This window comes from Onychostruthus taczanowskii, unplaced genomic scaffold (assembly GCF_017590055.1).
Source record: "Onychostruthus taczanowskii isolate IOZ18803 unplaced genomic scaffold, ASM1759005v1 scaffold2, whole genome shotgun sequence".
NCBI classification, from domain to species: Eukaryota; Metazoa; Chordata; class Aves; order Passeriformes; family Passeridae; genus Onychostruthus; species Onychostruthus taczanowskii.
Window position 1 is genome coordinate 6,790,662 of NW_024499239.1, and position 27,881 is coordinate 6,818,542.

Genomic DNA, 27,881 nt, shown 5'->3' on the forward strand with positions numbered 1-27,881 from the left:
ATGGAGGAGGAGATGCAGCCGGCGGAGGAGGGGCCCAGCACCCCCAAAATCTACAAGCAGCGGGGTCCCTACAGCGTCCTGAAGACCTTCCCCGGGAAGCGGGCGGCGCTGGCCAAGCGCTATGAGAGACCCACCATGGTGGAGGTGCCCCGCGGGCGCGGAGCGGGGCAGCCCTTCCCTCACGCCGCCGAGCCGCTGCCCTACGCGCCGCACGGCCCCTTCCCCAACGGGCCCGCCCGCCCCGGCGCTGCCCCCGGCGCTGCCCAGGGCCACCCCCGCCCGCCGCCGCCGGCCCCGAGCTCCTCGGGCCGCTACGGCCCCTGCCCGGCGGTGGCGGGGGGCGGCGGCGCGGAGCTGAGCGCAGGTACCCGCAACTCCTCTCTCTCCTCCGCGCAACTTCGCGGGGCACTTTGCAGCAGGCGGGAGCGGGATGGGGGCTGCGGGCTCCGCCGCCGACGCGCGCAGCCCTCTCCCGGGCGGCTGGCGGAGGGCGCGACGCCCGCGGGGTGCCCCCCTCGGGGCTGGATGCGGGCGGGGACGCGCCGGGCGGCTGGGTCTGTCCGGTGCTCGGGCAGCGCCGAAGTTCCCGCGGCGGGCGGGGCCGCTGCCCGGCCGGCGTCGCCCCGGGGCGGTGGGCAGGGGTCGCCCCGGCCGGGGCTGTGCCGGCAGCCGCGCAGGACTTGGCGGGGCAGGCGGCGCCGCCGGTGCGCACCTGCGGGGGGGAGCTGCCGCCGCCGGCGGGGCGGACGGGGGGAGCCCCGGGCCGGCCGCGCCGCTCCGCTCCGCTCAGCCCCGCTCCGCTCCGCCGGGGAGGGCGGCAGGCTGGGGCCGGCTACCGGGGGAGCTGCTGGTAATGGAGAGGCTGCTGATAGAGAGGTGGTGATTTTAACAGAAAGAAAATAGATCGGCTGCTTGCCTGCGCCGTTTTCATAAGATGCAGTGACAAACAGGAGATCAATTTTTCTTTTTTTTTTTTTTTTCTTTAAAGGTGTAAGATACCGAGATGCTGAACGCATATCTTTCCTCTAGTGATGGCTTGGAGTTAAAAAACCACGTAGATCTTGATATGCAACCTAAATTTGGCATCAGGAAATGGGAAATTGCATCTTTAAGCAGAGTACAATCAAAAATGAATTACAATAAATCCTATATAATTGCATAGGTCATTCTCTTTAATGAGATTTTATTAACCTGACTGTCAAGCTTTTGAGTCAGGCAGATATTTTATCTTCTTCAACTGATAAAAGTGTCAGCTATAAACCACCATATAAATATTCATAAATCTACACATCTGTGGCAGCCTATCAGCATCATTCTTTTGGACATTAAAAGCATTCTAATTACTTTCTGTCTAGCAGAGCTGAAATGCTGCCTGTTATAGTATGTGCTTGGCAGGCATGATTGCTTTTGTTTGCCATCACAAATAGCAGCATCCTATTTTATATACTGATGGTCCAGAATATATTCAGGGTTTGACTGAACAGGATGAATATTATGAAGCACCATCTGGTTTTGATAACATCGGGTATATTAACTCATCTGTTAATTTTTGACACATCATTGATTTATTTATTTAGAAAAATTGGATCCTGTTTTGGTATGTTGCTGTTTGCCTTTGTAACAAATGTGATGACATTTCCTTACTAAACAGGGAGATACTCTAGTTAATAGGATATATGGCTACGTTTTAGTGCCTGGTTTTGCTTAGAAGTAGCCTTGTACTGGATGAATTTAGCATGTCTTGTTACAAATAATTCAAGTACTTTACCAAAAAGTTTAACTCTTGAATAGATTAGTCAGAGAATTCACATCTCTGGGGCATAGTTCTGTGATCTGTGGCAGAAGGTCATCTTTCTTTATGAAATTGCTTCTTATATGAAATGCCCAAATGGTGGTATTTAAGTATTCTTTGTGGCCCACGATCAAAACACTGATGATAAATATGACACCTACATTTCTTTACAGAAGCAGATTACGCCGTGGAAAACATTCACCTGTCTGGTAGATGATATATGAGGCCATATTCACGGCAAAGCCCTCTGGGCTTCGATGAGCAGAAGTTTGGACTTTCTTTTTCCTGAGTACATTGTTCTAACCAGGCACTAGAGCAGGCTTCAGAGCTTGTCTGGTTTAGTTCTATGCTAAAGAGAGTGAAGGAACTGCCATTTGCGCACCAAAGTTCTTTGAAATCTCTGTCCCTTCAACTGCACATTCAGGCTTTACTTTAGGTTCCTATATGGGTCCCAACTTACCCTTTGCTCCGGTAAGTGCCGAGAGAAACAGAACAGGAGAAACCAGAAACTTGCTACGGAGTGTACAAGTAGTATTTTGCACAAGTTGTTACCAGAGGTGGCCCACAAAGTTGGAAAGGGGACTGGAGCAGGTCCCTGTGAAGACAGGCAGAGAAAGTGAGGGCTGTTCAGCCTGGGTAAGAGAAGGCTGCGTGGAGACCTCATAGCAACCTTCCAGTATCTTAGGAGAGCCCACAAAGAAGCTTTAGAGGGACTCTTCAAGAGGAACTGAAGCAACAGGACAAGGAGCAATAGGTTCAAACTGAAAGATGGGCAATTTAGGTTCGATATGTGGAAAAACATTTTTACTGTGAGGCTGATGAGGCACTGGAACAGCTTGCTGTGGATGCCCAACCCTGGTTTAAGGCCAAGTTGGATAGGTCTTTGAGTAACCAGGTCTAGTGGAAGTATCTCTGCCCACAGCAAGGGGTGTGGAACTAGATGAACTTTAAGGTCCCTTCCAAGCCAAAACATTCTGTGATTCTATAAAGGAATAAGCAAGGTTTAGATCTCCTGGGTATTTTAATCCCTAAGGTAGGGATGCTTTCCTGAGTTGTGTGCTCATCCTTCCTGCTTGGTGATGAAGTAACACCACTAGGATGAGCAGGAAGTTGGGACCCCAGTGCTGTATGTATGTGAAGAAGTCCCATTGTCCAGAGGCTTGAAATCCTCTTAACTAATGTGTGAGCCAGTTTAGTAGCACAGGCTGCCTTTGGGGAAGCAAAGTTGGGGTTTTGGCCCTGGAGAGTGACAGCATTTGCATGTTGTGCATGCACAGTCACCCTTGTACTTTGGCCAGCACCTGTGGGGTGTCTGGGCTCCCCACAGCAGCAAGAGGAACAGGCTCAGAACACCTCTTAGCCACAGGTTCATCTCAAGTGGTGGGTGTTGTAGGGAGGGACAGATCATCCCCTTAGCAGGTGTCTGGCTGCACATGCATTCTCCACAAGGCAGTCACCATCCACGATGTGTACAGTTTTCCCACTTAATTTATCCTCAGCACTTGGCAGGTGCTTACTTGAATAAAGGGGTGGAGTGCTGTAGGGCAGTTTTGTAGGGATGCCCACGTCCTAAGTTCAGTTTCAGAGACACCCCTCTTTTTGCCAATACCTTTTCACTTGTTCAGGCAACAGTGAGCAAATAGCTAGTAAAACACCACTCCTGGGGTGCCTAACTCTGTGCCAGCAACTTAAACACTTAATGCAGTTGATTCTTTTAAGTTTACTTCAGGCATGACATTTCTGGCCCTTTGGGATTCACAACTCCAAGTTTGCTGCTGAAAGTGGGCACCTCAAACACAGTCACAACTAAAGATGCTTCCATATTTTTGCAGCTTTTTCTAATGGTTAGAATTCTTCCCAAGTGTTCCCAGATTTTCCCTCAGTTGCTCTCTAAGAGACCACTCTCACCCCCAGACTCCAGCAGAATTGCAGGAAGAGGGTTTCGGGAAAGGAAGAAAACCAGGAATTCTCCACCCGGTACCATGGTGGAGAAAAATTTAGCTTGAGATCCCATCATGCAGGGAAAGATCCTGCATGAGAAATGTCATCTTACAATGAGAAATGTGAAGCTGCATTGCAACACAATCCTTCTCTCTCCTCTAGAGGTTACTCTGGCTGCTGTTGCTGCTGTGAGCCACACAGATGGATTCATTCAAAGCACCAGCAGATACCCATTTTCTTCTGTAAAATATCAATTCTTTATTAATCTATCCAGATTATTTTTCTGGCATGAAAACTCTGTCTTTGGTAGTATGTGCATTGAACAGTACCATAATCCACCAAAGTCCTTTTCCTTAGGAAAGCAGGATATGGCATGCCTTACAGTGCAGCTTAAAATTTAGGGTGGGCTTTCACGGAAAGCAGAGGAAGAAGAGCAGAGCTGGTAACACCTGTTAGCAGTGCCAAAAACATGGCATATTTAAAATGACCAGTTAATAAAGCTGTTATGCCCAGACAGAAAAACAGTTTGTTCTGTGAAAAGCGAAGATGAAGTTCAGTGTTTTGACCTTGCCTTAGAAATTGTGAGCCCTCATCTGAAAGCAGATCTCTCAGATAAGTACTGAAATGACCAGACATTTGTAGTCTTAATCCACTGTACTGTCTCAATGATCTTCATGCAAAATGCCCAAGAAAACATTGTGTAGTCATAGGAGGTGTCAAATGCTCTCAATATTGTGACGTAAGCACAGATATTTACAGCAGTGGTCATATCTAAAAACATGACCCCAAGTCTCTATGCTTGGATAAAGGCCCAGTTTGAGGGGTGCAAGGCTGTAGCCCCAGGATCTCAATTAATCAAAATATTGTAATAAACAAATCAAGAAATACAAATAATCAGGTGAGAGGGCTGAGTCACTGCAAGGTGAAGAGTGAGACGATTGGAATTGCTAGGGAGCCTGAACGTCACAATCTCACTGAAAATTAAATATCAAAGAATACATTCCCCTGCAGGGGAGAGTGTATGGTGTTCAGACCCACTCAATACTTAAAAAGATGACTTTTTAAACCAGCTGCCCAAGAATACAAAGGAAACTTCGGAAAAGCCACAACCTGAATCGAGATCCACTGAGACCCAACACAATGCTTATTAATAAAGCTGTCTGATCTAAGCATTGAAAAGACCCTTAGGTGTGGGAAAAGCCGAAGTTATAACTGCCAAATTTTCCAGACATCTTTTCTGATGCATTAGTTAGTGTAAGTTATCAGACTGAGTTTCAGACATTCACTCTTCCTAAACCCTGTTTTCTGGTGGTTGAATAGACAAGAACCTCCCCTAGTCCCAGAGTCAGTGAGAAAATGATGTAAAGATGAATGCTGTATCTGGGAGTTGGTACCTGATTTGCCATGTGGTAGTATCTTCTAGTTGCTTGCAATCTCAGACAATCTAGTTAGGAATACTTATGCTTTTAGTATTTTAATCCTGTTCTCTTAGCACTTTATGGGTCTTAGGCAGCAAGTCTACCTCCAGGCAAATGTCTAGTTAAAGTCAATAGAAGTTCTGTAAGACTAAAGACTCTGGGGTCTGAGACATTAGGATTACATGGTTGGTGAGCAAGGTAATAAGGAAAAGGAATATCACAATAAGACTTTAATAAACTGCTTACACTGTTTTAGTCCAGTGCAGTGATTTCACTAGAATCCTACTTTCATAGAAAATACATACATTATATTAAATCAATTAAGAATCATAGATTGGTGTTTATTCAGTAGTAATCACATAAAAACAACTTTTTGTCGTTTCTTAAGTGATTAGCCATTGCACAGTGCTTGCATTTCTAATTATAGTCAGTCTGTAAAAGCTGAAATCCCAGTTTCTACAATGTATGCTAAATGGGCAACATTTTTTTTTTTTCTCTATCATAAGAAATAACTGCAGTTACCATTCTCATTTAGGGTTGTTCAGACTGTGGCTGTGTGCACCATTACTGGTGTAGAAGTCTCTTCAAAGCAGAACCTACTTCGGCACAGAGACAGATATTTCCAGAATATGTGCTGAGAGCATCCCTCACTATTGCTGTCCAGCAGTACCCAGAAAAAATGCATTTGTGCATCACTGGGTTAGCCTTTCAAATGATCCCTGCTTTGTCATGGCTCATTTTTATGTCTTTGGGTATGGGTTGAAGTTAAGAAAAAAAAACCAGTAATTGCTGTTATTGTGTCTTCGTAATAGATCTGATACTGAAGATTAAATCAATAATGTCATTTCTGTATAAAATTTCACTTACATTTTAAACCATTATCACAGTGAATATGCCTAATGCATTAAATTTTAAAACAAAACTAATAATTAATTTAATCTTTACTGATATTAATGTGTATTTTGACATTATTCAAAACTAATAATTTGAATGTCAGGTTACTTTTTGCTAGTTTTAGAATAAACCATAATATTGGAGTAACATCTCTTTTAAGAGTGTAATCCCTTTTCAGTTGTTTCATTCCTATCTTGTCCCCATGCAACAAGGATATGCAAAGAATACGTAACTGTTTTGTGAACAGAGACAATAATGATTAAAATACAAACAGTATAGATGACTTCAGGACTGGAATCAGATTATAGGATTAAAATGAATGAAAAAAACATTCTGTAGTAGGATTGCAAAGTTACAGTCAACATCATCCTGTAAGAATTTTAAAGGGGAAATATGGAAAGAAGTAAGACAAATAAAGCACATCTTGGGGTTGTTAGTGATGCTTGAATTTCCTGACTTCCTTCTGGTTTATCAGGTCTCAGCTGGAAAGCTGCCATGTCACCAGGATGCTGTTCTTTTCATTCATATTACATCTCCTGTGTTGTTTTGCAGTTGCATTGATTGTAAGGGTTAAAGACAGCTGGTCTTTGGTTAGTGTAGGAATGGAGAAGGAGAGGCAGTGGTGATGGACCTGGCACCTCATTGTCACCCACTTGCAAAGGGAGCAGCAGTGCCTGTGCATCTCTGCCCTTTGGAGCTGTAGTGTGGACAGAGGGTGTTGCATAAAGCTTTGGATCTAAGATGTGTTGTAGAAATCTGCCTTCCTTAGTTTGAACCTGTGTCCAGGAATGTGATATGGCTCATAAACACAGGAGGCTGATGGTGAGGATGCTTGCAGTGGTCCTAAGGCCACTCCAGTCCTTCCCATGGAGCCCCTGGACAATCCCTGCATGGCCCCAGGCAGCCCACCTCAGGTTCCTGTTTTTTCAGTTCAGTCCTCAGGAGATCACATCAGAGTTTTGTGCTGGGGAGGTCTCCTCTGGCTGCATTTGAGACTGAAAATATTTGTATGCTGCTTCAGCCCTGCCCTCTTTGCAGAGATCTAGAGGATGGTACAAATGCAAATTAGTGTTGTTTCACATATTCTTCAGGTCAGCTGTACTGATCTCAGTGTAAAGTAGATTTTCCACCAGAAAGTGGAGAATCTTGAAGAAGTGCTGTGAAAAGTGCCACCCCTTTAAGCCCTGAATTCTGAACATTTCTGGTTTTTGTGCATTATGAGTGTGATGAGGCTACTGATGAAGTTTCAGTAAATGAAGGTCTGGGGTACTTAGTCTCATGTATCTGTAGCAGGTTGCCTTTTCAGAAGTAAATGCATTTGTCACTTTCTAAAAGTCAAGCCTGCCTGAGAAGTGCTCTCCAAAATTGGCAGTGCTTTAACCTACCAGCTTCTTTTTCCTTTTGCAAAATGTTAGTTACATCTGTTTAGATAACTCGAGGAACTTATCTTTGAATAAGGTAAAAAAGATTTAAAAGGCACTGTTTTTACTGGGGAGCCTAACAGGTTGTATCATAAATATCTTGGTCATTTTCTATCTGGGTGCAGGAAGTATTATAGCAGCTTGAGCTGCACATGTAGACATTGCAGAAATGAGGCATCCTGCTCCGTAGGTTTAGCTTGTAGCTGCTATTGCTCCCTGAGACATGACACCTCCTGTCATGAGAGGAAAGCTGACTAGGTGCAGCACGGCATCCCTGTCCTAATTCCAGAGCTGTGCTGCTGTCTCCAGAAACTGCTGCACAATCCTATGTAGAGTTTCCTGATTGTGTGCAGAGCATCTTGAAGAACTCCACTCTCCACTGTGCCATACTGGCCTGCCTGCAATCATGTAGGATGCCTTTGCTTGATTTAAGAAGAGGGGTTTGTGCTTATCACTGTGAGTAGTTCCTGGACATATCTGGAACCTAGAGCAAAAGGAGCAGAAGCAAAGTCCATTAAATTGAGGGTCAGTTGTGTGGACTGTCTTGTGCCCAATGTCAAACAAATGCATCAAAGACAAAAAGGAGAAATAACAAAGCTTGGAAGTCTTGTTGGAGAGGAACTGGGCATAGGACAAAGGTATAGTGCAAAGTCCTACAAATATGTACAGTTAATGCCCTCCAGCAGCTTGAAATAGGCTTTCAGGGCAGTACTTACTTGAACTTGTAGCAAATTGGATGTAATTTGTATTTTCTTCCCCATTTTCCTGACTTAATCCCTCCGAAAGAAGATGTCAGTAAGCAGTGTCTATCATCACAATGCATTTCTGATTAACAGCAAGGGCACAAGGGCACTCTCAAAATAGAAACAGAGTCAGGATTGTTTTAAATCACAGTGTTGCAGAAGTATTAAAGCAGAAGCCATCATTTTAATATGTTCAGAAATAAAATGCATGCTACTGTAAACAGTTGTGTACATTCATCTAGCTGCTACTGCCTGGTATAACCTCTTGCACTAGGTTTCTGTGATTCATCTTTTCTTTTGTTGCAGAGAGTCGAATGATTCTGGATGCCTTTGCTCAGCAATGCAGCCGGGTTCTAAGTCTCTTAAATTGTGGTGGAAAACTACTGGACAACAACCACTCTCAGTCCATGATTTCTTGTATAAAGCAGGAAAACCCAAATTATAGTGAAAGACAAGAGCAATGTCAGCTCGGGAAAATGGTCCATAGTCAGACGTCAGACATTTTAGACATAGAGATGCAGTATATGCAAAAGAAACAACAAACCTCAGCCTTTCTGAGAGTTTTTACTGATTCCCTTCAGAACTATTTGCTTTCTGGGAGCTTCCCTTCTCAGAACACCTCATCAATAAATGATTTTAGCCATTTGGCAGATGTGGATCCACTTTCAGCCTCTCCAGTACACACTTTAGGTGGATGGACATCTCCAGCAACATCAGAATCTCATGGTCATCCATCATCTTCTACACTTCCAGAGGAGGAAGAGGAGGAAGAGGAAGAAGGTTACTGCCCTCGGTGTCAAGAGCTAGAGCAGGAGGTAATTTCATTGCAACAAGAGAATGAAGAGCTTCGTAGAAAGTTGGAGAGCATTCCAGGTAAATAATCCTCTGCCATGTAATGTTGCCATTCAGTGATAAAAGTAATGTGGGTAATGGTTTATTTCAAGTTCTACTAATTTTTAAAGGTTGCAATCATAATAGTCAAACACTGGAATTTGTCTCCAGCCAAAATTCCTAAAGGTGTGCCCAGTGGGAAATTACCTGCTGATACTCATCTCTATGAATATTGTCCTACACTAGTAAAGTGTGTTTAGGTGGGGATGTACTTGTAATCCCAAATTCCAAATATCAGGTGGTTTGTCTCAGTAATTTCAAACATATGCTTTCATAACTCTTTATCTGTCTTGTTCTTTAATTGACATTACAGCTTATAAACATAATTCCCTTCTGGGGCTCCTTTCTTTGGTTACTTTAGGAAGCTATTCAAAGTTACAGGCATAATTTTACCTGAAATAATTTTGGCTTTTACTTTCAACTGCTTCTCTTAAATTGCTGCTAGCTTAGTGAGAAGCATTGCTACATCTCCTCCCATTCATCTTCAAATAAATCTGAAAAAAAAAAAAAAATCTGACAACAACTTTTCCAGTTTAGCATCTGGAAGCCACTAGGAGTGAGAAAGAAATCAAATAGAGCCCCTTTTTGTGAAAAGCTTCTCTTGCTCTTTAAACCTAGGATGTCTCACTGTTCAGGTGAGCCAAGATACTTGAAGAGTGTTATGGGATAAGAACAAAGTATCTTGGATCTGTATTTTCTAAACTTTCAGCACAGGCAAAAATACACCTCAAACAGTAATATTAAAAGCAAACTGAAATTTAGCAAAGAAAGAAGCATACAACATGCTTTGGACATGTGTAAACACTAGGGAACTGCACCTTTTTTACCTGAACTCGAGGTGTTTAGGGTAGATCCATGAAAATTTAATTTAACTGATCTCTAAATGGCAGAAAAGCATGTCTAGTACAGCATGATCTGCAAGAGAGAAAATGCTTCAAAGATGCTAACTATGCAGAAAGGAAGAAGGCAGTAACCAACCACTGCCCCAGCATGTAGAGGCAGTTGCAAAATCTGAGCAAAATGCAAGCAGTAGTCTTCATAATTCTTCTCTCCAGGTATCAGTGATGGACTGTGCATTATTTATATCACATCACATTTTTCTTTTGTGCATTGGTCCATAGGGATACGGACAAATCCCATAAGCAGCATTGTTCGGTGCAAAGAAAACCCAACATTTAGAGTAACTCCCTCACCTCTCCCAAAAATATAGAGTTACCATAACTCATGCACTCTCACTGGTTTCAGCAGTGGTTAGTACATCATCTGGTATTGCATGACAAAGGGAATTGTGTGGACTTCAACTCCTGTGGAGTCCTGCCTTCAGGTGTAAGGCCAGAAATGGTCCTGTAGGGTCTGCAGTCTGACTGACAGCTCTCATTCAGTCACCTGTACTGAACACAGTATTTTTTTTTTTTTACTTTCACTAATGCATAACATGTATTTGACTCAAGTAGTATCTGGGAAGGCCTCCAGCCTCTGGTGAGCAGTGGCTGTATCTCTTACCTGACATTTGGTTCCAGTGCTTAATTACCCTGATGAAAATATGTGCCTTGTTCCCTGCCTGACTACCTGAAATCAGCTTTTAGCCATTGACTTTTATGCTTTGCTCCACTAAATGAAGTGCTCTATAGGTCTTGGTACTTCTTCTGATTGAAGGTACTTACAGACTGAAAGCTGACTTAATTTCCATTTTAAATAAACAAAGCAAACAGTACTGTTTGAAACTCCTCAAATTACTTGAATCTGTCTTTGCAATTTTTTTTCTCCCCTTCTGCTAATTTCTTTAAAATCTGGGCACTGGAAATGCATGCAATGTGTTCCTGTGAGCCTGATCAAAGGTGAATAGACTCTTCACTTGCACCCATGGTTTCCCTGGTGGGTTGTGCAGCTGAGCTTCTCATTCTGTGCATATTCCTTCCTAAAAGTACACACTTTGTATTTGTCTGTGTTCATGTACTAAGTGTTGCAGATTGCTCTGACTGTCCCACTTGCCCACTGTTTGCTGATTTGTCAATTTCTGTATCATCCAGATTTTTTTCAAATTGTTTTAAATTAACTTTGTGATACTTTTTAGGAATGTTGAATAGTTTTGAAGGTGTTGTTAGTCCATGTTGGGCCTTTCTAGAAACATGTCTATTAATGGTGATTCCTGCAATGACAAATATTTGAGATGTCAATAGCAGGTTCCTAATATATGTATGATTTGGTCTGCTGGTGTTGAGTGTTGCCCTTCAGGAGTCTAGGTATCTTATATTGTTCAGCCCAACTTTTATAGGCAAATCTGTGTGCTTATCAAAGAATGACAGGTTAGTCTGGCAAGATCGACTTTCCATAAGACCTTTTTGACTGGAATTAATTATATTCATATTCTTCAGTTCTTTGTCATTTGAATCCCGTTGTGATTGTCTGTATTTTGCTAGGATTAATGCTGGGTTAAGCAGCAAGTATTTACCTGGGTCATCACACTTACCCTTCGTCTCCCTTTAAAAGTGACAAACATGCATAATCATTGTCATTTTGCACCCCCCAGGAGTCATGAAACTCCTTGTTAACAGTGTATCAAAGGAAGCAGACAAACATAAAAGATGTGCCAGGAGGCAGGACTTCATCTGCCAACAGAAAATCATCATCAGATACATCTGCTGCTTTCTGGTGACATTCCCAAATAGATCTGAAGTGACCCGTGTGTTTGGGGAAGTGCTAAGAGCCACGGAAGGTCCCTCAGGTTTTGCCACATGGTAGAACAGAGATCCTTAGGCAGTCACACAGCCACCACTAAGCAAAGTTAATCAAAAATCAACTAAAGGCAATGTCTAATTATTTTTGTCTCTAGTGTTCATTTTGCTCCTGTGAGCTTCTACTAGCGAAAAAGCTGGCAGAAATTTTTCTGTGACTTGAGGTGCCCAGCTCTGTATGTAAATAGGAGCTTACTCTCTGTGCTTTTTTTTTTTTTTTTTTTTTTTTTTTTTTTTCCCATCAAGACATTGCATGCCTCAGGAGGGAGACAGAAAGCCCTCTGCAGAGTGTCAGTGTTGTCTGCCACCTTCTATCACATCAGAGTAATCTCAGAGCACAAACTTTCTTCCCTGTGCATTCATCCACCTCGTGCTGGCCATCTGCCGGGCCAGGGAAGGCAGTGAGCATTTGGAGAGGCAGCCAAGGCAGCAGCTAGATGGGTGTGAGGGTTGCCATACTGTCTCCATCGAGCCACTGAATGAGCAGGATATTTCACATAGTGGTTTCTCTTCCCATCCTTGGGGCAGCTGGTCCAGAGCTGCTGGATGCGGCTGGCAGGGGATGTGGGGCCGTGGCATTGTGCACCATGCCCTCCCCGCAGTCGCTGAGGCTCCCACTAGCAACTCTGCCAGCAGAATGTAAAAGCAGCAACCCCTCCCTTCTGCTGTATAATATGAATCATTTTATCCTTCTCCTGAAATATTTTGCATTTCTTTTTTTTACTTTCCATATGCAAAAGCCCTTTTAAAATCCATGAGAGTTTGCAATCTAAAAATAGTTGCCGCTATACATCTCTGCCTCAAGCTTTGCAAAGCAAGGCTCACAAAGAGACTACCACGAAAAAGAGTGTTTTCTCTGCAGATGTAAAGGCAATGACACTTTTTTTCTTTTTTAACAAATATTACAGAAAACATATTCTCCTGTAGCTTTTGGACACAGAAAATAAGATTTTTCAGTTTTCAGGACTCTGCCCTGTTGCTGCAGAACCCTTCAGTTCTGTAGGATCTTTTTGCCTGTAGCCTAGCATCACTCTGGCAAATCACCACTGGAGAGAAACGATTACATGGATAAAATATCCCATATATTTTGGTTGCTGGATGGGTAGATTTTTTTTTTCTCAAAAAAACTCCATTGGATTTGACTGAAACAATACTTACATTTGTATGAAAACTTAATTGTTCCAGCTGTAGAATAAATGAAGAAAAAATCATATTTCAGTGCTTGGGGTTTAAAGCAGTGCAACTTCGTTCAACTTGTCCAGTTTTCCCAATATTTATTTTTTTTAGGGCAAAATATTAACCAAGAATTTTCAGTTTTCAATTCAACTGAACAGAAGCATTTTCATTCAGTGTGTTATCATGTCTTTTTCTGAAAAATAATTAAATTTTAGGTAATTCCTGGAAGGAGTTTGGCAAAATTATCACTGGCTCTTTAAGGTTTTGAGATCATTAAGAATAAAACAAAGTAATCCATCCACATGAGAAGAAAGGTGTCTCCTAGTTTCTTTCCTCTGTATAGAAATCACTATGGCTGTGATACTTTCCCAGTAGTGAATCTAAAGACATATTTATGGAGCTGCATACAAGATGTGGATTTTAACTGTGAGGATATTAAAGAGTTCTTCATTATTATCAGTGTAATTTTCTCACACTTTTTTATCTGAAAGGGAGAAAATATTTCCAGGTGATTGAAACAAAGGTCTATAATCATGAGTTAGGGTTTGTCTCCTGTTGCTCCCAGCTTTGCCGTGTGGTTTTGGATAAACCAATCTGAAAGCAGTGAAAAAGGTGTAATTTAGTAAGTATATGGAGCAGTGTGTGACAAGTACAATGATTATTCTTACTTTGTTAGCCCAGCAGCAAAAAATACTCCAGCAAATAGCAGAGGGATGGAGAATGAAAACCCCCTCAAATGCTGAGTCCTGGTCACCTATAGAGACTGCATGCATGGTGGCCAAATGGAAGTAGCCAAAGCAAAGTGGGATTTGCAGGTAGAGTTAATATCAATGTAATTGAAAAGTCAAACAAGTTTTCCAGGAGGTTTTGTATGCCCAAGGCTAGACTCTTCTTCCTGACTATTGGATGATATAATAAAAGATATTACTTTTCCCTACAAATCCTGTCTCTTTATACTTTCAGAGCCTCATGTTTCCAAAGGGCCTACCACAGCCACAGTGTAGATAAAGCAGCCATCAAGGGTTATGATGAACACTTTTTCATGTCCTTTTTTTAGTCCTTTTTCTTGATGTTCACATTTAACCACTTCTTTGGTTTCCCTTGATGTTCTGGATGTTTTGGTCTGATCTGTGGCCTCGTTCTGCTCTTCAGCTTCAAAGTGTGAAGTTACTGTGAGAAGAGAGAGCCTCGAGCACGGTCACCCAGTGTTTGGCACAAGAACCCCTTTGAATCTGCAGCTCAGCTTTGCTTGCTGCTGGGGGTGACAGCTTACTTTGCTAAACCAACCTGAGTACAAAAACTTATTGAAACATGTAATTGCAGCAAGACCAGGGCTTGCTTTATCTGTTTTCTCTGTTTTTCTGGATACAAACCCACAAGAATTTGGGAGATCAGGCTTCTCAGCCCGCTTGGGAAACCGGAGCTGGTGGGAGTTTTGTGGGGAGCTGCAGTTCAGCCTGACAAGGATGAACTCCCAGGTCCCAACTTTGGTTTGACCTTTGCAAGTAAACATTTGTTTTTTAGTGACACAAACTGCTGTCCCTTCTCACAGGGGACTTCCTGGTTTCCCTGTTAGTTACCAGCAGTGGAAATGTGTAGTAGAGGGGTTTACAGAGGATGTCCCTTCCAAAGGGAAGACTTCGCTACTGAACGGGATCACAAGGGGCTCCTTCTAATGAGTTGATGGAAAGTGAGAGAGCACAGACAAAACTAAAAGCCACAGGAGCATGTGGCAGCATCACTTAAATGAGATGCACAGCTGCCTTGTTTTATCTCTTTTAATCTGTTGTTTATGCAGAGGTGTATATCCCAGGGGCGTATGGGAGGGGAACATTCTTTTTTCTGGAAGAAATCTATTGCAAAAGAAAATTAAAAGTACAATGGTTTTTCAGATGCAGATTTATAGAAATTAAATTATTTGCCTGGAAAACACAGCTGAGAGGGATTTTTAAAGTAATGGGATATTTGCTTGAATTTTTCTCCCTTCCCTGTTTTTGGCTGGCATGTAGGTCAATTTAGGAAATCTTTAACACCCTCCTACACATTGTGTCAATTCTTTTGATTTCTGCTGTATGCATTCACTACGAATGGATGCTAGTTTTATTTTACCATCCAGTTACAAATATCCAAATTTTCAGGCTCTTGAGCACTGAGATCAGTTCCTCCCCTATCTCTCCTTGCCTCTTGCTGTTTTTCCAGCCCATCACACTCCAAACAAACTTGTCTTCATGGACCATCCATGCAGCTTTTGCTGGCTTTCAGCTGACTATTGAAATAAATTACCCTATGAGCTAAAATAATCCAAGCCATGCACACTTGTCCAAATCTCAGCCAGCAAAGGCATCTCCATTAATGTTGTAAGAAATTCACACAGCCCTGTGGTTCGTCAGCACGTTCCCTATCATTTGTTACATCTTTTTGACAGTCGAGCATCAATTTAGAAATGCCCTGCAATGAACTCGGAGAGCAGCGTCGCTCAAGGTCAAGTGAAGGAGGACACGGTGCAGTGCTGAGCCAGTCTTAGCTATCAGCTGCTACCCTGAGCAGGGTGGGTGTACATGTACACCTTTCCCAATTTTCCTTCCCTCTGGTGAGTCAGAGGTAAATGGTCTTGAGTGCTGAGGGATTCATCTTCTGCAGAGCACCAAGAGGAATACTAGCCAGTGTCAGCTACAGAGCACAAAATCTTGTTAATTTACAGAATAACCAGATTTCTTACTGTCTGTTTATGGGGCTGAGGCCACTGCAGAGAGTCACACAGCCAAACTGGGGATGAGCCATCCCTTCTCACTGGGACTGTCTGATGCTGCAGGAGAGGTTGGAGATAGATACACTTTATTTACCTTGGAGATGTGCCGTATTTACAGCAAGCCCAAGCGTCTCTTCACAGCGCTGTGCTTTGGCAATGTAAACAGCCCTGGAATGTTTTACACTGGAGGCTGCATTTTTGGGAGGATAAATGAGAGTTCTCATTTTGACAGATACCAGTGTAAGTGATTATGTCCCAGTAACATTTATAGTGACCAAAAACCCAGCTCAAACCAATAGTAGGGATGTTCTTGGCCCTTCATAAAAATTTGGAAACAATTATCAGAGGCAAAGGTTTAAAAAGAAAAAAGAGTGGGTGATAATTGGGAAACATTAAAACCATGTCACTGAAGGCCCCAAAAGACTAACTAGGAGGAAAAGTATCATGTTGGTTACAAAACCAACCGGTTTAGAGGGAAAGTAAAGGAAGAGTTAGAAACATAACAAATAGATTCGAGGGGAAGTTAATGGTGATGTGTAAAAAGCAGTTGGGTCAGTGGTAAATTAATGATTAAAATTAAATGTGGAGTATTGTCTAGAGAAGGCTTCCTTTCCCTGGAAAGATAAAGGAAAAATATGACATCCTAACAACAGTGTTGGACCATTGTCAGACAGAAGCAGATTTTATCAATAATATGGAACTGTTCATTGAATATTTCTGTTCTGGTACTTGTGAAGGGTAGCATGATGCAGTCACACAAATATAGTGATGATGGCAAGCTGGTAGAAATATTTTCCACTTCCATTGTACCTCTGGGTGCTATCAGCAGCTTCGTGTGGGACTGCAGCCTCAGCTGCCTGTCCCAGCTGCCTGCCCGTGCTGGGACACTGAAGAGCAGTAGCTGTTTGGGCACTGCAGCTTTTCCTCCCTAAATACACATCAACTTTTTACCAAAGGCACAAGGCAGCTGCTACCAAAGGGTGATGTTTTCAAAACCATGAGGTTTGGACAACTCATTTCAGGAGCTAAACCCAATGTGAAAAAGACAATTCTGACCATAATTTTTCTTTATGCTTTGTAATATTTTGGACACTTCAGAAGACTGAAGGATGGAAATAGTATCTGATTTTTTTCAAAAGGATGTGAGATGTCCTGGAGGACGGTGATTTTGTTGGCCTGATACTGAGCCCAGACAAACTTTTTGCACAGCTGATGCCGGTTTCAATTAATAGAGTGCTAAACCAGAATAATGGCATTAGTACCAGGCTACATCTTGCCAAATTATGGTTTTGATGAGATGAAGAGTTTGGTTGATGAGTATTGCAGATATTCAGGGTGTTACATAACATTAAATTACAAAACATGATTTAAAAACACAAATATCTTTGTATTCAGGAAAACTGCCATGATGCAGTTGAATTTCTGGAGGGATGTTTTTTGTGAAACTGTTCACAGCCCATGTTTTTAATACTTTAATCCATGAGCCCACAGTCATTGCTTACAGCTTGCAGAAGGTGCAGAGGTAGCTGTGAGAGAGGAAGATACAAGGTGACAGCCCTGGCTGATCTCTGTGTATTGGGACACAGAGAGCAGAGCTCTGCTTGCTTTCAGCCCCTGGGAAATGCACTGAGAAAGGCACTGAGTGCCTTCAGTGCACTGAGAAAGGCTTTGGGAGGTCACAGTGACTTTCTGCCTGGGTATTGAGGCACAGTATGGCCAAAAGACCCGTGGCCATCACCTGTACAGACATGTAAGGAGGTGCAGGGACTCTGCTTTTAGCAGGAGCCCAGCACCTCTGGAAGATCAGTGTTGGGCTTAGCAAAGAAAAAATGGAGAAATTACTTTACCACCACTAAGTATGTAACAAGTAACAGGCATTTTCCATTTCTTTTCCAAAAAAGTTTGTAAACCCCAGTTTGAAGGAAAACAAAATGCACACTTGAAGTAAGGTTTGTGTTCCAGTGGTAGAAACTGCATCACTGGGAGATGATTGCTTGAGTTCTACAGTGTTTTACTCACTGATGCTGTCTGTTGCAAGGAGGATTTAGTCCAGGGAGTTGCTGTGCTGTGTGGCAGCTCGGGCTGAGAGATCATAGCCTGGATTTTGTCACTGGCACAGGGCATGACCACCACAGTCACTGTTCAACTATTCATTAGACATTAGGATCCTCTGCAGAGAAAACTGTGACAGGCTGTGCTGAAGAAGCGCTTGTTACAACATGCAGATACCTAGAATAACAACAATGTCTTAAACTTGGATCGGTAACAGCAAACACCTGCCACCTCCTGCATGTGTCCTGGTTAGCATCTTAGCCAGAGCAGCCTTCCCTGGCACACCAGGTTCCCTGCAGGGCCTCCTCCTCCTTGCCCTGTAGCTCCAGCAAAGACCTTGCCCTTTCGTTCTCTACAAGCCGGGCTACTTCGCCATCTCCAGTGTCCGTTCTGAAATGCTGGCACTTTCAGAAAATAAAAGCTGTGGAAACTCTTCCCTAGTGGGTAGGAAAATTACTGCCTCCCCACAGGCTTTCTGCTAGATCAAAACAAATGTTATCTCGATGTTGGTATCTCTCCCACTATGTAGAGTAAGAACAAATTCCTGTTGGTGATGTCCTGATAGTGGATAGCTGCATAAGCATGCAGAGTATCAGCCCATGGGGCTGTGATCTTGTTAACCCTGTAGAGGCCCCATCAAAGATAAACAGAATAAGTAAACTAGTAGACTTAAATGATTATTCTTCTTCCCAGCTGGGACCCCCAGGCTCTTACGAAGTTCCGTTTCCTGAAGGGTTTGGAGGAAACAGTTCTCAGCAAAGAGAATATCTGCAGAGCTAGAAGAGGGACACAGCAGCAAAACCAGAGCTTTGACTGTCCACCTTGTGCTGCCCTCTTTGTGGTTCCTTCTAGGCTTCAGATAACATGGCAGCCCAAGAAGTCTGGATTTGCACGTAGCAAAGGCTGACATTATTTGTATCAACAGCAAACTGTGCTGTGTCATGGCTTTAAAGGCAGAAGTGATCAGCATCCTCCAGTCACTACAATGATTAAAAAAATCAAGCAATGTTGTACTCAAAACTTTGCTGCTTTTATGAGGATAGACGTTTTTATAAGCTTTGGCCAGCTTTTAGTACTTTCATGTTTCTCAGTGGTAATGAGAAGGCATTTTATCAGCAGCATAGAGTTCAAGTAGAGCTGCACTTCATCTGCTGGGGACACAACAGGTTAAGTAATTTCCTGTTGTCTTCTCAATTGAGCCCCATCCTCTTGGAAGAACATAGGTAAACACATCCTTGGATAGCCTGCAGTGAGATTACTTACTGTGTGAAAAAACAGAAGCAGGAGTAAATACACTGATGGGCTGTCTTTACAGAGAAGTCAACGTGGGGTGCAATAACACAGAAATTTATTCATCATATCAGACACTTTGCATGACTTCTTTGTGCAGACTGCTGGATGTAACTCCTCTTGTCCCACAGTAAAGGGTCTGTTTTGCACAGAGTAATTTTGTTCTGCACCCTGTCTGCCTAGATGGGCATAGTAAGCTGAGTGGTGTGAATGCCAAGGAAAGAGGGAAAAATACCCATAAATCCTACCTTCAGACATTCTTGGGTGTTTCAGTGCTTGCTTTCAGATTGCCAGCTTAAGATAAAGCCCAAAACACCACATTTTTTCAGGTGTAAAGAAATAATAAAATGCCAAGAAATAGTAATAAAAAAAATGAATATAAATTTTTCTTCTGGGTAGCTGAAATGACGATTAAATCTGAATATTTCACAAAAACAACCCATTCAAAATGTGAAAGTCATAAGGTACCCTAAAAACTATGCTTATTTAGTCTTGCACAAGTCAGTTGTAATGTTGGATTAATATCTGTTTAATTCTCCTATGGTGTTTCAGGCTCAGGAGAAAAGAGCTGTATTTCAAAAATACTCCAGAGTTAATCAGGGATGTGGCAGCATCTGCTTAAGAGAGACCCATAATTGAATCATCCCTAATTAACCTATCACCTCAACAGAAGGGAATAGGATGTTGGTACCACTACTGAAATGGATAAGAGGAATGGGAATGGAAAGAGGGGAGGATGAGGGCAAAGAGAAATAAAGCAATTTGCCTAACACCTAGTTTTATGATAAATTTGGGAGGAGGGAGGAAGTAGAAATTGGAATATACCAGTCATTGAATTTCTTTAGTATATTTAATCAGACTGTAGTTTCAAAAACATTTAAACATATTTACATGTTAATCAATGCATTATTTAGGTCCAATAAATGTTTCCTCATTTGTATGGTTTGGGATTTTTACAGTATTTACATATTTTTTTTCTTAGTATCATTACTGCTGACCTAATTTGTATTTGTAGTAATTATAATTTCAAACTTGGGAAAAAAACCCTTTGAAAACCAGCAGGCAGAAAAATAAAAGTAATTTCAGAGATCTCAGTATAGGCAATACAATACTTGTACATTTATTAAATGAAATACCTTCACAAATCAAAATGAGAAGTATTTCCTATTTGAAATAAATCTCACGGACATAGAACAGAGATACTAAGGAACACTGCTTGATTTAATACTGTTGTTCTATTTTGTGCTTTATAGCTAATACACAGTAATTGCAATTTGTTTCATACAGTGCCCTGCCAGACGGTTTTAGATTATTTGAAGACTGTACTTCAGCATCACAACCAGCTTATGGTGCCACAGCCAGCAGACCATCCAACCGAGGTAGTGTACAGTGAAAAAAGCTGCATCTCTTTGTGCTTGATCATTCATTACAAACATGTGGGCAAATAAATCAGTAGGCATTTAGTAGTAAAAACAGGTTAAAAACTGTCATTCTTAAGTACAGTAATCCCCTTAATGGAGGAAACACATCATTAGTATAATCTAGAATTACTTTACTGAGCAGCACCTAACTCCCTCCATCAGCACCAGGTGTGCTTGCCTTGCTTTTGGTAGTTTTTCTTCAGAAACACCATTTTTGGGGTAGAATTTAGGATAGGGCTACCTAGTGAAATGACTGAGAGTGGCTGCATGTGGCATGCAGCAGTTCAGGGTGTGTATTACTTTGCTCTTCCATTCAGTTTTATCCTGTGCAAATTGATATATACATATTTATATTTATCATTAGCTGCTATCATTCAAGTAAATTCCAAGGATTGATTTTCCTTTTTTTAATGCTCTTTTGGTTAACTAAAATTTTCAAGTACTGTAAAAACTGTGGCTGTTCTGTAATGTCTCACAAGGAATAGCTTGTCACAGTGTGACAGAATTTTTTATTCAATTAAATGCACAGATATGAATCTTTTATTCATAAATTTCATCATGTACAAATACAAGCAGAGATGCGTTTGTATTTTTGGTTCTTCCTTCAGAGTCTGCTTATTTCATTTCTGGGAGGTTTTATGTTTGTTTTCATTTAATGACTGCTGGACACACCAAACCACATCATATATTTAGCAAGAGTGTTTTGCCCAGAAGTGCTTTACTCTCTGAGGAAGCAATGAAAGTGTGTCTGTAGCAGGAATCCAGTAATTGTTTAACAGAGTAGCATAACACTATATCATGCCTTGGAGAAGAATGAGGAAAAACATCCTACATTTCAGGGGGAACAAGAGAGAAGTGTTATAAAATTGAGGCTGAGGAGTTAGGCAAAATTTATTACCCTCTCCTCAGTTAATAGCAATGTGAGCTCTCATGAAATCTAGATGCTGGGCCTTTCTGCACCCTATTTTCATCAGTGCTGTATATATAAACACAGAATAGCTTCTAGGATAGCTTGCTGCTTAGCAAAGCCACCCGTGAGCATCTGTTCTTAATGCACACGAGCAAGCCTGGAGCCTCACCCGGTGCCATTGTGGGCTTGCACTGCATAAGCCAGGCCTGGCAGGGCTGAAAAGCAAGGCAGGACCTACAGCTACCTGCAGCTTATACTTTGCAGTGGTATCAGTAAGAATGGTCATTGCTTCACTAAAGGGGTTTTTTAATAGGAAAAAAATAGATTTCAGAGATTAAAGGTAGGAAAATAACTTACTTTATATAAAAGAGATGTGAAGCTAGCTGCTGGAAAAAAAAATTTAAATACCAGTATGAGGATCACATGGTCCTTTGTACTGATGTAGTGGAACAAGCCAAGGGAGTACTCCTGCCAGCTCCCCCTGTGACAGAGTGGTCACAACTACTTCAGCCTAAGAATATATTACCTCCAAGAGCTGTCCATGCTGCCCCTCTGCTCTTCTTCCTTCCCCAGCTCCTTCACAGTTTTGGAAGAGGACAAGTAGCTGGACTAGATGGATTGAAATGTTCTTCCGTGGCAGAGCTCTTCAGGCTTTCCAGGGGATCATGTATGGGCAAAAACTAAAGCAGCTGCCTGTGTCAGGAGTGGAGGGGCAGGAATTGACCCTGACCTGTTTGCAGTAACGTGAGGAGATACTGAAGTGCAAAGAGAAAGCCCCAAATTTAACAGGGCTAGACTGTAGGTGAAGGGTTTTTCTCTTAGGGGTGAGAGCTTGAGTTTACAGCTACAGGAGAGTGAGTGAAGTGTTGAGGTGTTTGGGGAAGGAGTGGCCCTTCAGACAGACAAAGCCCATCTCTTCCCTTACATTTTGGCTTCCTTTGCAGCGTTTTGGGTTTGTCCATAGCTGTCCTTGCAAGGCAAAGAAGTAGCAGACAGCCACACAGGCTGAGCCCCCAGTGAATGCTAACCCCACTGGGAGGTGGTGTGACTCTAGATCATAGAGATTGTCTAATGATAATCTCAGCACAGTCTTCACTAATTTCAGTCTTCCATATATTTATCAAACTTGCAAAAAAAAATTAAAAGCAAATACCTGAGGAAAAACTTCAAAGATGCTCTCAAGCTGTCTCCCAGGATACTATAATAAATATGTGAAAGAAGGCAAAGGTAGTCCTTAAAACTTAGTCTTCAGATATCAAAGGCCTGTGAGAAGTGAGAACTTTGCAGCACTTGCCCACAAGTGTGGCATGTGGCTGAGCACCTCACTGAGCATCAGACCTGTGTTTCTCTAGCTCACTGCAAGCTCCTGTCAAACCTGAGGGCTGCACAAATAGTTCACTAATTGGGCTACCAGATCTATGTGTTTTGATAGAGAGGTGCAGCTGTAAGAGTGAATGAGTCTCTAGGAGGGTGTGGTTTGGGTTTTTATTGTGTACTTCAATTATTTCAAGTATATTAACAGTGCCATCTTACATTAATTGGGTAATCCTGAACTATAGCGTTTTGTGGGCAACAAGAATTAAATACAGTTTAGGTACAATTGACTTAAGAGGGCTTATAAATGTGTGTGGATTACAGGAATCCCCATAATTAGTCCCACAGCATTCATTTAATATTGGAATATTGAAGCACACAAATTATGAAGGTTAAAAGCAAAATTTCTTTCCAGCTGACACAGTGGCATTTCTTTAAAGCTATAATTTGAGTTAATACAGCATTCATTAATAATAATGAAGCTTTTAGTTTTCATAGTTGCTTTACTTATTTTCTCTACATTTTTCACAGTAACATAATTGCTGTCAAGTTTCAGGTGTGTTCAACAGAAGTAATAAATTTATTATAAAAATAGACCAAAAGAGTCACCTCTGAAGAAAACTATGAGCCGTGATGAAGTGATCCATTTGATCAGGCTCTTCAAAGACCCTTTTTATGCATTTTACCATATTAAGAAGAAATATTACACTTAAATAGTATGCCCAGTTGCTGATTCTTAACTCATTTTAACCTGCTTGTGAAAATGTAAATTATCAATAGCTACACCTCTCAAAACTTATTCATTTGTACCTCACCTCATCTGAGTTCTAGAAAATGGAAATGTAATTTCAGAAGTACTTATTCTCTGTAAGAGCAATTACATGTTCACTTTGGGTTGTGTTTCACTCTCGGATCATGGATAGTTAAAAACATTTATTTCTTTTTGCAACTGACATCTTCACTTATTTGCCTTGCAAAATAAGCAACAAAAATATTTGACTTTTTCAGGGGAGTAAGCAGTTGCTGAACAACTACCCTGTCTACATCACTAGTAAACAGTGGGATGAGGCTGTAAATTCTTCCAAGAAAGATGGACGACGGCTCCTTCGCTATCTCATCAGATTTGTTTTCACAACCGATGAGCTTAAGTACTCATGCGGCCTTGGGAAAAGGAAAAGGTCAGTGCAGTCAGGAGAGACAGGTCCTGAAAGACGTCCTCTGGATCCAGTTAAAGTAACATGTCTCAGAGGTACTGCATCTTTTCGCTCAGTGTCCACCATATGTGATCTCATTTCACCACATTGGCTCTGGCTCAGTAGAAGCGTTTTTGGCTGACAGTGGCAGAACTAGAAGGGGTTTCGCAGGCAGGTGACAAGCACCCAGAAACAATCCACTTTCTTTTCATACATACATGCAAGTGTGTATGTATGTATAATATATGTGTTTGGGGTGTTTTTGATGGGAAAAAACAAGGCCTCTTACGTAAGAGAGGACCCAAATGCAAGGGCACATGACACTAATACACTTTAAAAAGCAGTGAAGCAAAACCAGACATTCCTGACTACAATCTTTTTATAATAAGTTCAGGTAATTTGTTAACACCAATACACAGCAAAACTAACCAAAGGAATAGTTACAGTCTAATGTCTATTAAGGATGATGCGCAAGAACACAGTGCATCATTGGAGATAGAAGCAGAGTTTCAGAGTAGGTTTGGAAACATCTTCTAGGTTCAAGAATATCTTGAGGTTAATTACAAAGTATACATAAGTGTGTTGTCCAGGATTTAACTTATTTTTTGGCATACTGATGCAACATTGCCAGAAAATGTTAGGGAACAACTTTCCCCCATGTTTAGCCTGAAAAGGGAGGGGAGTTTTGCAAGCATTTCACAATGTTAGAGAGTGAGGATATTGCACAGAAAGGGTACATACAGACTGCAAAGAATGTTGTGTACTTTGGTTTCCTAAAATTGTTTGAAAAGGCTGGTAGCAAGATTTATAATAAAACATACAAAACAGGACTTTTTAAAGCCAAAGTAAAAATATGTTTTTAGTTTCAACATCTGCATTGTATAAATGCATATGCTTATTTTTTCTTTAATTAACTCACAGTTAACATTATAGTATTTTTTGAGCACATACATGAAATTTTGTTTGAACTAACCTCAACAATGTTTTACTAATCAATGCAATGTAAAAAGCTATATTGTGGTCAGTCAGTGATAAAAATATCTTCACTCGTCCAACTGGAGTCCAAAGTGGTTATACACATCATATATACGGGCCTCTTCCCATTTAGGGTAGAAGAATCCAACAAGGCTAAGTAGATAAGACTTGTGGTTAGGGTACAATATTGATGTAACCAGGTAATGAACTCAGATTTTACATGCAGACAAATTAGGCAAACAAGCACTTTTTGTACTACAAAATAATCTTTTAAGCTGCTGTATGAGACTCTACCAGAGCTAAATTGGAGGACAAATCCATCATACACTATGCTGCAGAGGTCTAGAGAGTCAGGGACCCAGAAGTTCTCCTGGAAAATGAAGGCTGGAAACAAGTACTTTAGCATTTATTAAGTTATTTTAAGTGTCACCTAATAATTTATGCACAAGCACAGTGCTGGTACCCTTTTCTTCCCCTTTCTCTCACCTGCCTCCCAAGACTAATAGTAAACACGGAATTTTGCTTGTGGCCGCTGTCTTTTTGAGGTTCTGAACACACAGAGCATGGGGAGCACTCCTTGGGAGAAAGAGAAAGGGTAATTCCTTTAATTATCAGAAACTTGAAGAGGAAGCCAAAACATGCAGTAGGTAATGACCAGCTAAGAAAGCAGAGTAGACAGCTCTCCCCTTGGGCCTTTGTGTGGAGGTGGGAACGTGACAACTTTCTCCAGTGCTGAGAGTTGGCCACTGGCTCCTACTCATTTACAAGCCAAGTAACAAGTGTCTGACTAATTCTCAACCCAGCTAATTATGCCTTTACACCATAGCAGAGAGTGCAAATTGGTTCTCTGTCTGCACTCAGAGTTTAAATATATATAAACATTTTTAATATATTCCTACAACTGACTGGTGTCTGGAGCCAGTTTTAAAACATCCTGGCAGGCTTAAATTACAGCATTACTTCTTTACATGGTAACCATTTCTCTGAGAAAAAGATGAGTGTGGGGGCACATGTGAACATAACTAGGTAGGAATTACTGTTGCCTGTGTGGATTTCCAGGGAAATGAATTTAAAACAGAGATCACTTTTGCAGACACACTGCTGGAGGAGCTATGCAAAAATCACATCCTAATTGTCCAACAGATGAGATACCTTGCAGGCACGGGAACTCATGTAAAAGCACAGCATTCCCTGTCTGGAGATGTGGTGACAGTAATGAAGTTACCTTACACCACTTATTGTGCTGTTGGCTTGTCAACATTAGAAAATAGAATTTAAAAATATCCTGGGACACACAATGCTGCATGAGGGAATAACTAATGTTACAGAATAAGTAAGTAGCTCCGTTTCTATATGAGGTACAGTGTATCCAGTATCTCTAATAAGATGCCCTCACATTTAAAATCATATTTGGATGTTTCCAAGTCCAAATACACCTATTTGAGCCATGTCTAGCAGTTACAACTCCAGACTTGGCAGGGCACCTTCTGCAAGTCTAGCATATAGCACGTCAAAGAATCTGAAAAATAAATCATAAAAAATGTAATCATCACATACAAATAGCTGTATGTGGCAGCAGCAGCTATTTAAATAGCTAAAATGCATGTGGTACAATTCATTTTCTCCTGCATTGAAAACTATTGCAAGGCTCCCCACATCAGCTCTCTGATCTCATTTAGCTATTTCTAAGGCCAAATTAGTCTCTGAAAAAATAGGTGTAAAATACAGGGAGATTAAAATAGCAGAACTTAAAAGAAAGATATCCCAAACAGACAGGAGCACCAAACTGAAATAATGGCAGTGACATTTTCCAGCAGGCTGGAGGCTCCTGCAGGTTGCAGGTGCTGAAGGAGCCAGCAGAGGGAGGTCAGAAAGATCCAGCAGCAATCACCTTGAGGTTTAGATACCAACAGGTTTCTAATGAAATATGTCCTGGCTCGTGTTAGCTTCCACACATATTGCACATGCTGAATCACAGCCCTCAGTTCGAATTAGTTCTTTGTATTTCCACAAGAAAGGATATTATATCCAGGTCCCATGAGTCACCTAGGTAGCTCAGGTGTAACAACATACACTGCATGTGGAGAAGCACACTTATGCAGAAATACAACAGGTCCAAGTGGCATTATCATGGCATCCCCATAAGGCTTTACTTCTGCTTAAGTAGAGCAGCAATGCCTCCTTTCTTATTTCCCATGAGCTTTTGACACCTGGGCGGTACCAGACGCTGCAAAGACAAGTTGCTTTTAATCCTTGCATGTTTTCCTGCAGAGTTCATTAGGATGCACTGTACCTCCAACCCGGACTGGTGGATGCCATCTGAAGAGCAGATTAACAAGGTGTTCAGCGACGCCGTGGGACACGCGCGCCAGGGCCGCGCCGTGGGGACTTTCCTGCACAACGGCAGCTCGTATTACGAGGGGACTGACCACCCAGGGTCACAGGACGAGGTCTTCAACAGAGGGATGCAGGATGGGTCTGGAGATTGATGGCAGTGAGAACCACGTTGTACTGCAGTAGCAACCACTTAATGTAGGAGAGACTGTTTGTTAAACATACCTAACCCTGCTGTCATTTAGGAGTCCAAAGCATGTTTGAACACACACTGCATACATTTCAGCTTCTCCGTCCTACCATATCCCAGTCAACAGAAAGAAATCCATTTCAAGACCTGCTTTACGGGACTTCTCAGTGCCTATTATTTCCAAACCCTTCATAGCTCACTCCAAGGGAACGTGCAGTCCATTTCCTCCAGCTGTAGAGGAAAGGTCATTTAAAAACTATAGAAGTGTCAAAAGAAACAGCAGCTACTATCTATCTGTTCAGCCTAGTGATAACAATCCCAGGCCCGGACTCGGAACAGCTTTGCTTTCCCTGACTAGAAGATTTGTACAAGTCTGCACACTTAAAACAAAAAAAAAAATAAATAAAAGAGTGGTTTCCCATTTGCTAACAGAAAAGAACAT

At 41.8% G+C, this 27,881-nt stretch overlaps 1 protein-coding gene across 1 annotated transcript; it reads left to right on the plus strand.

The window, feature by feature from the left end:
* Positions 1-27,739, plus strand: BEND4 (BEN domain containing 4). Its single transcript, XM_041402923.1, has 5 exons — positions 1-364; positions 8,516-9,082; positions 20,390-20,481; positions 23,756-23,996; positions 27,187-27,739. Exons 1-5 carry the CDS (start codon positions 1-3, stop codon positions 27,402-27,404), a joined length of 1,482 nt encoding a protein of 493 aa, XP_041258857.1. The 3' UTR covers positions 27,405-27,739.
* The last annotated feature ends 142 nt before the right edge of the window (positions 27,740-27,881 follow it).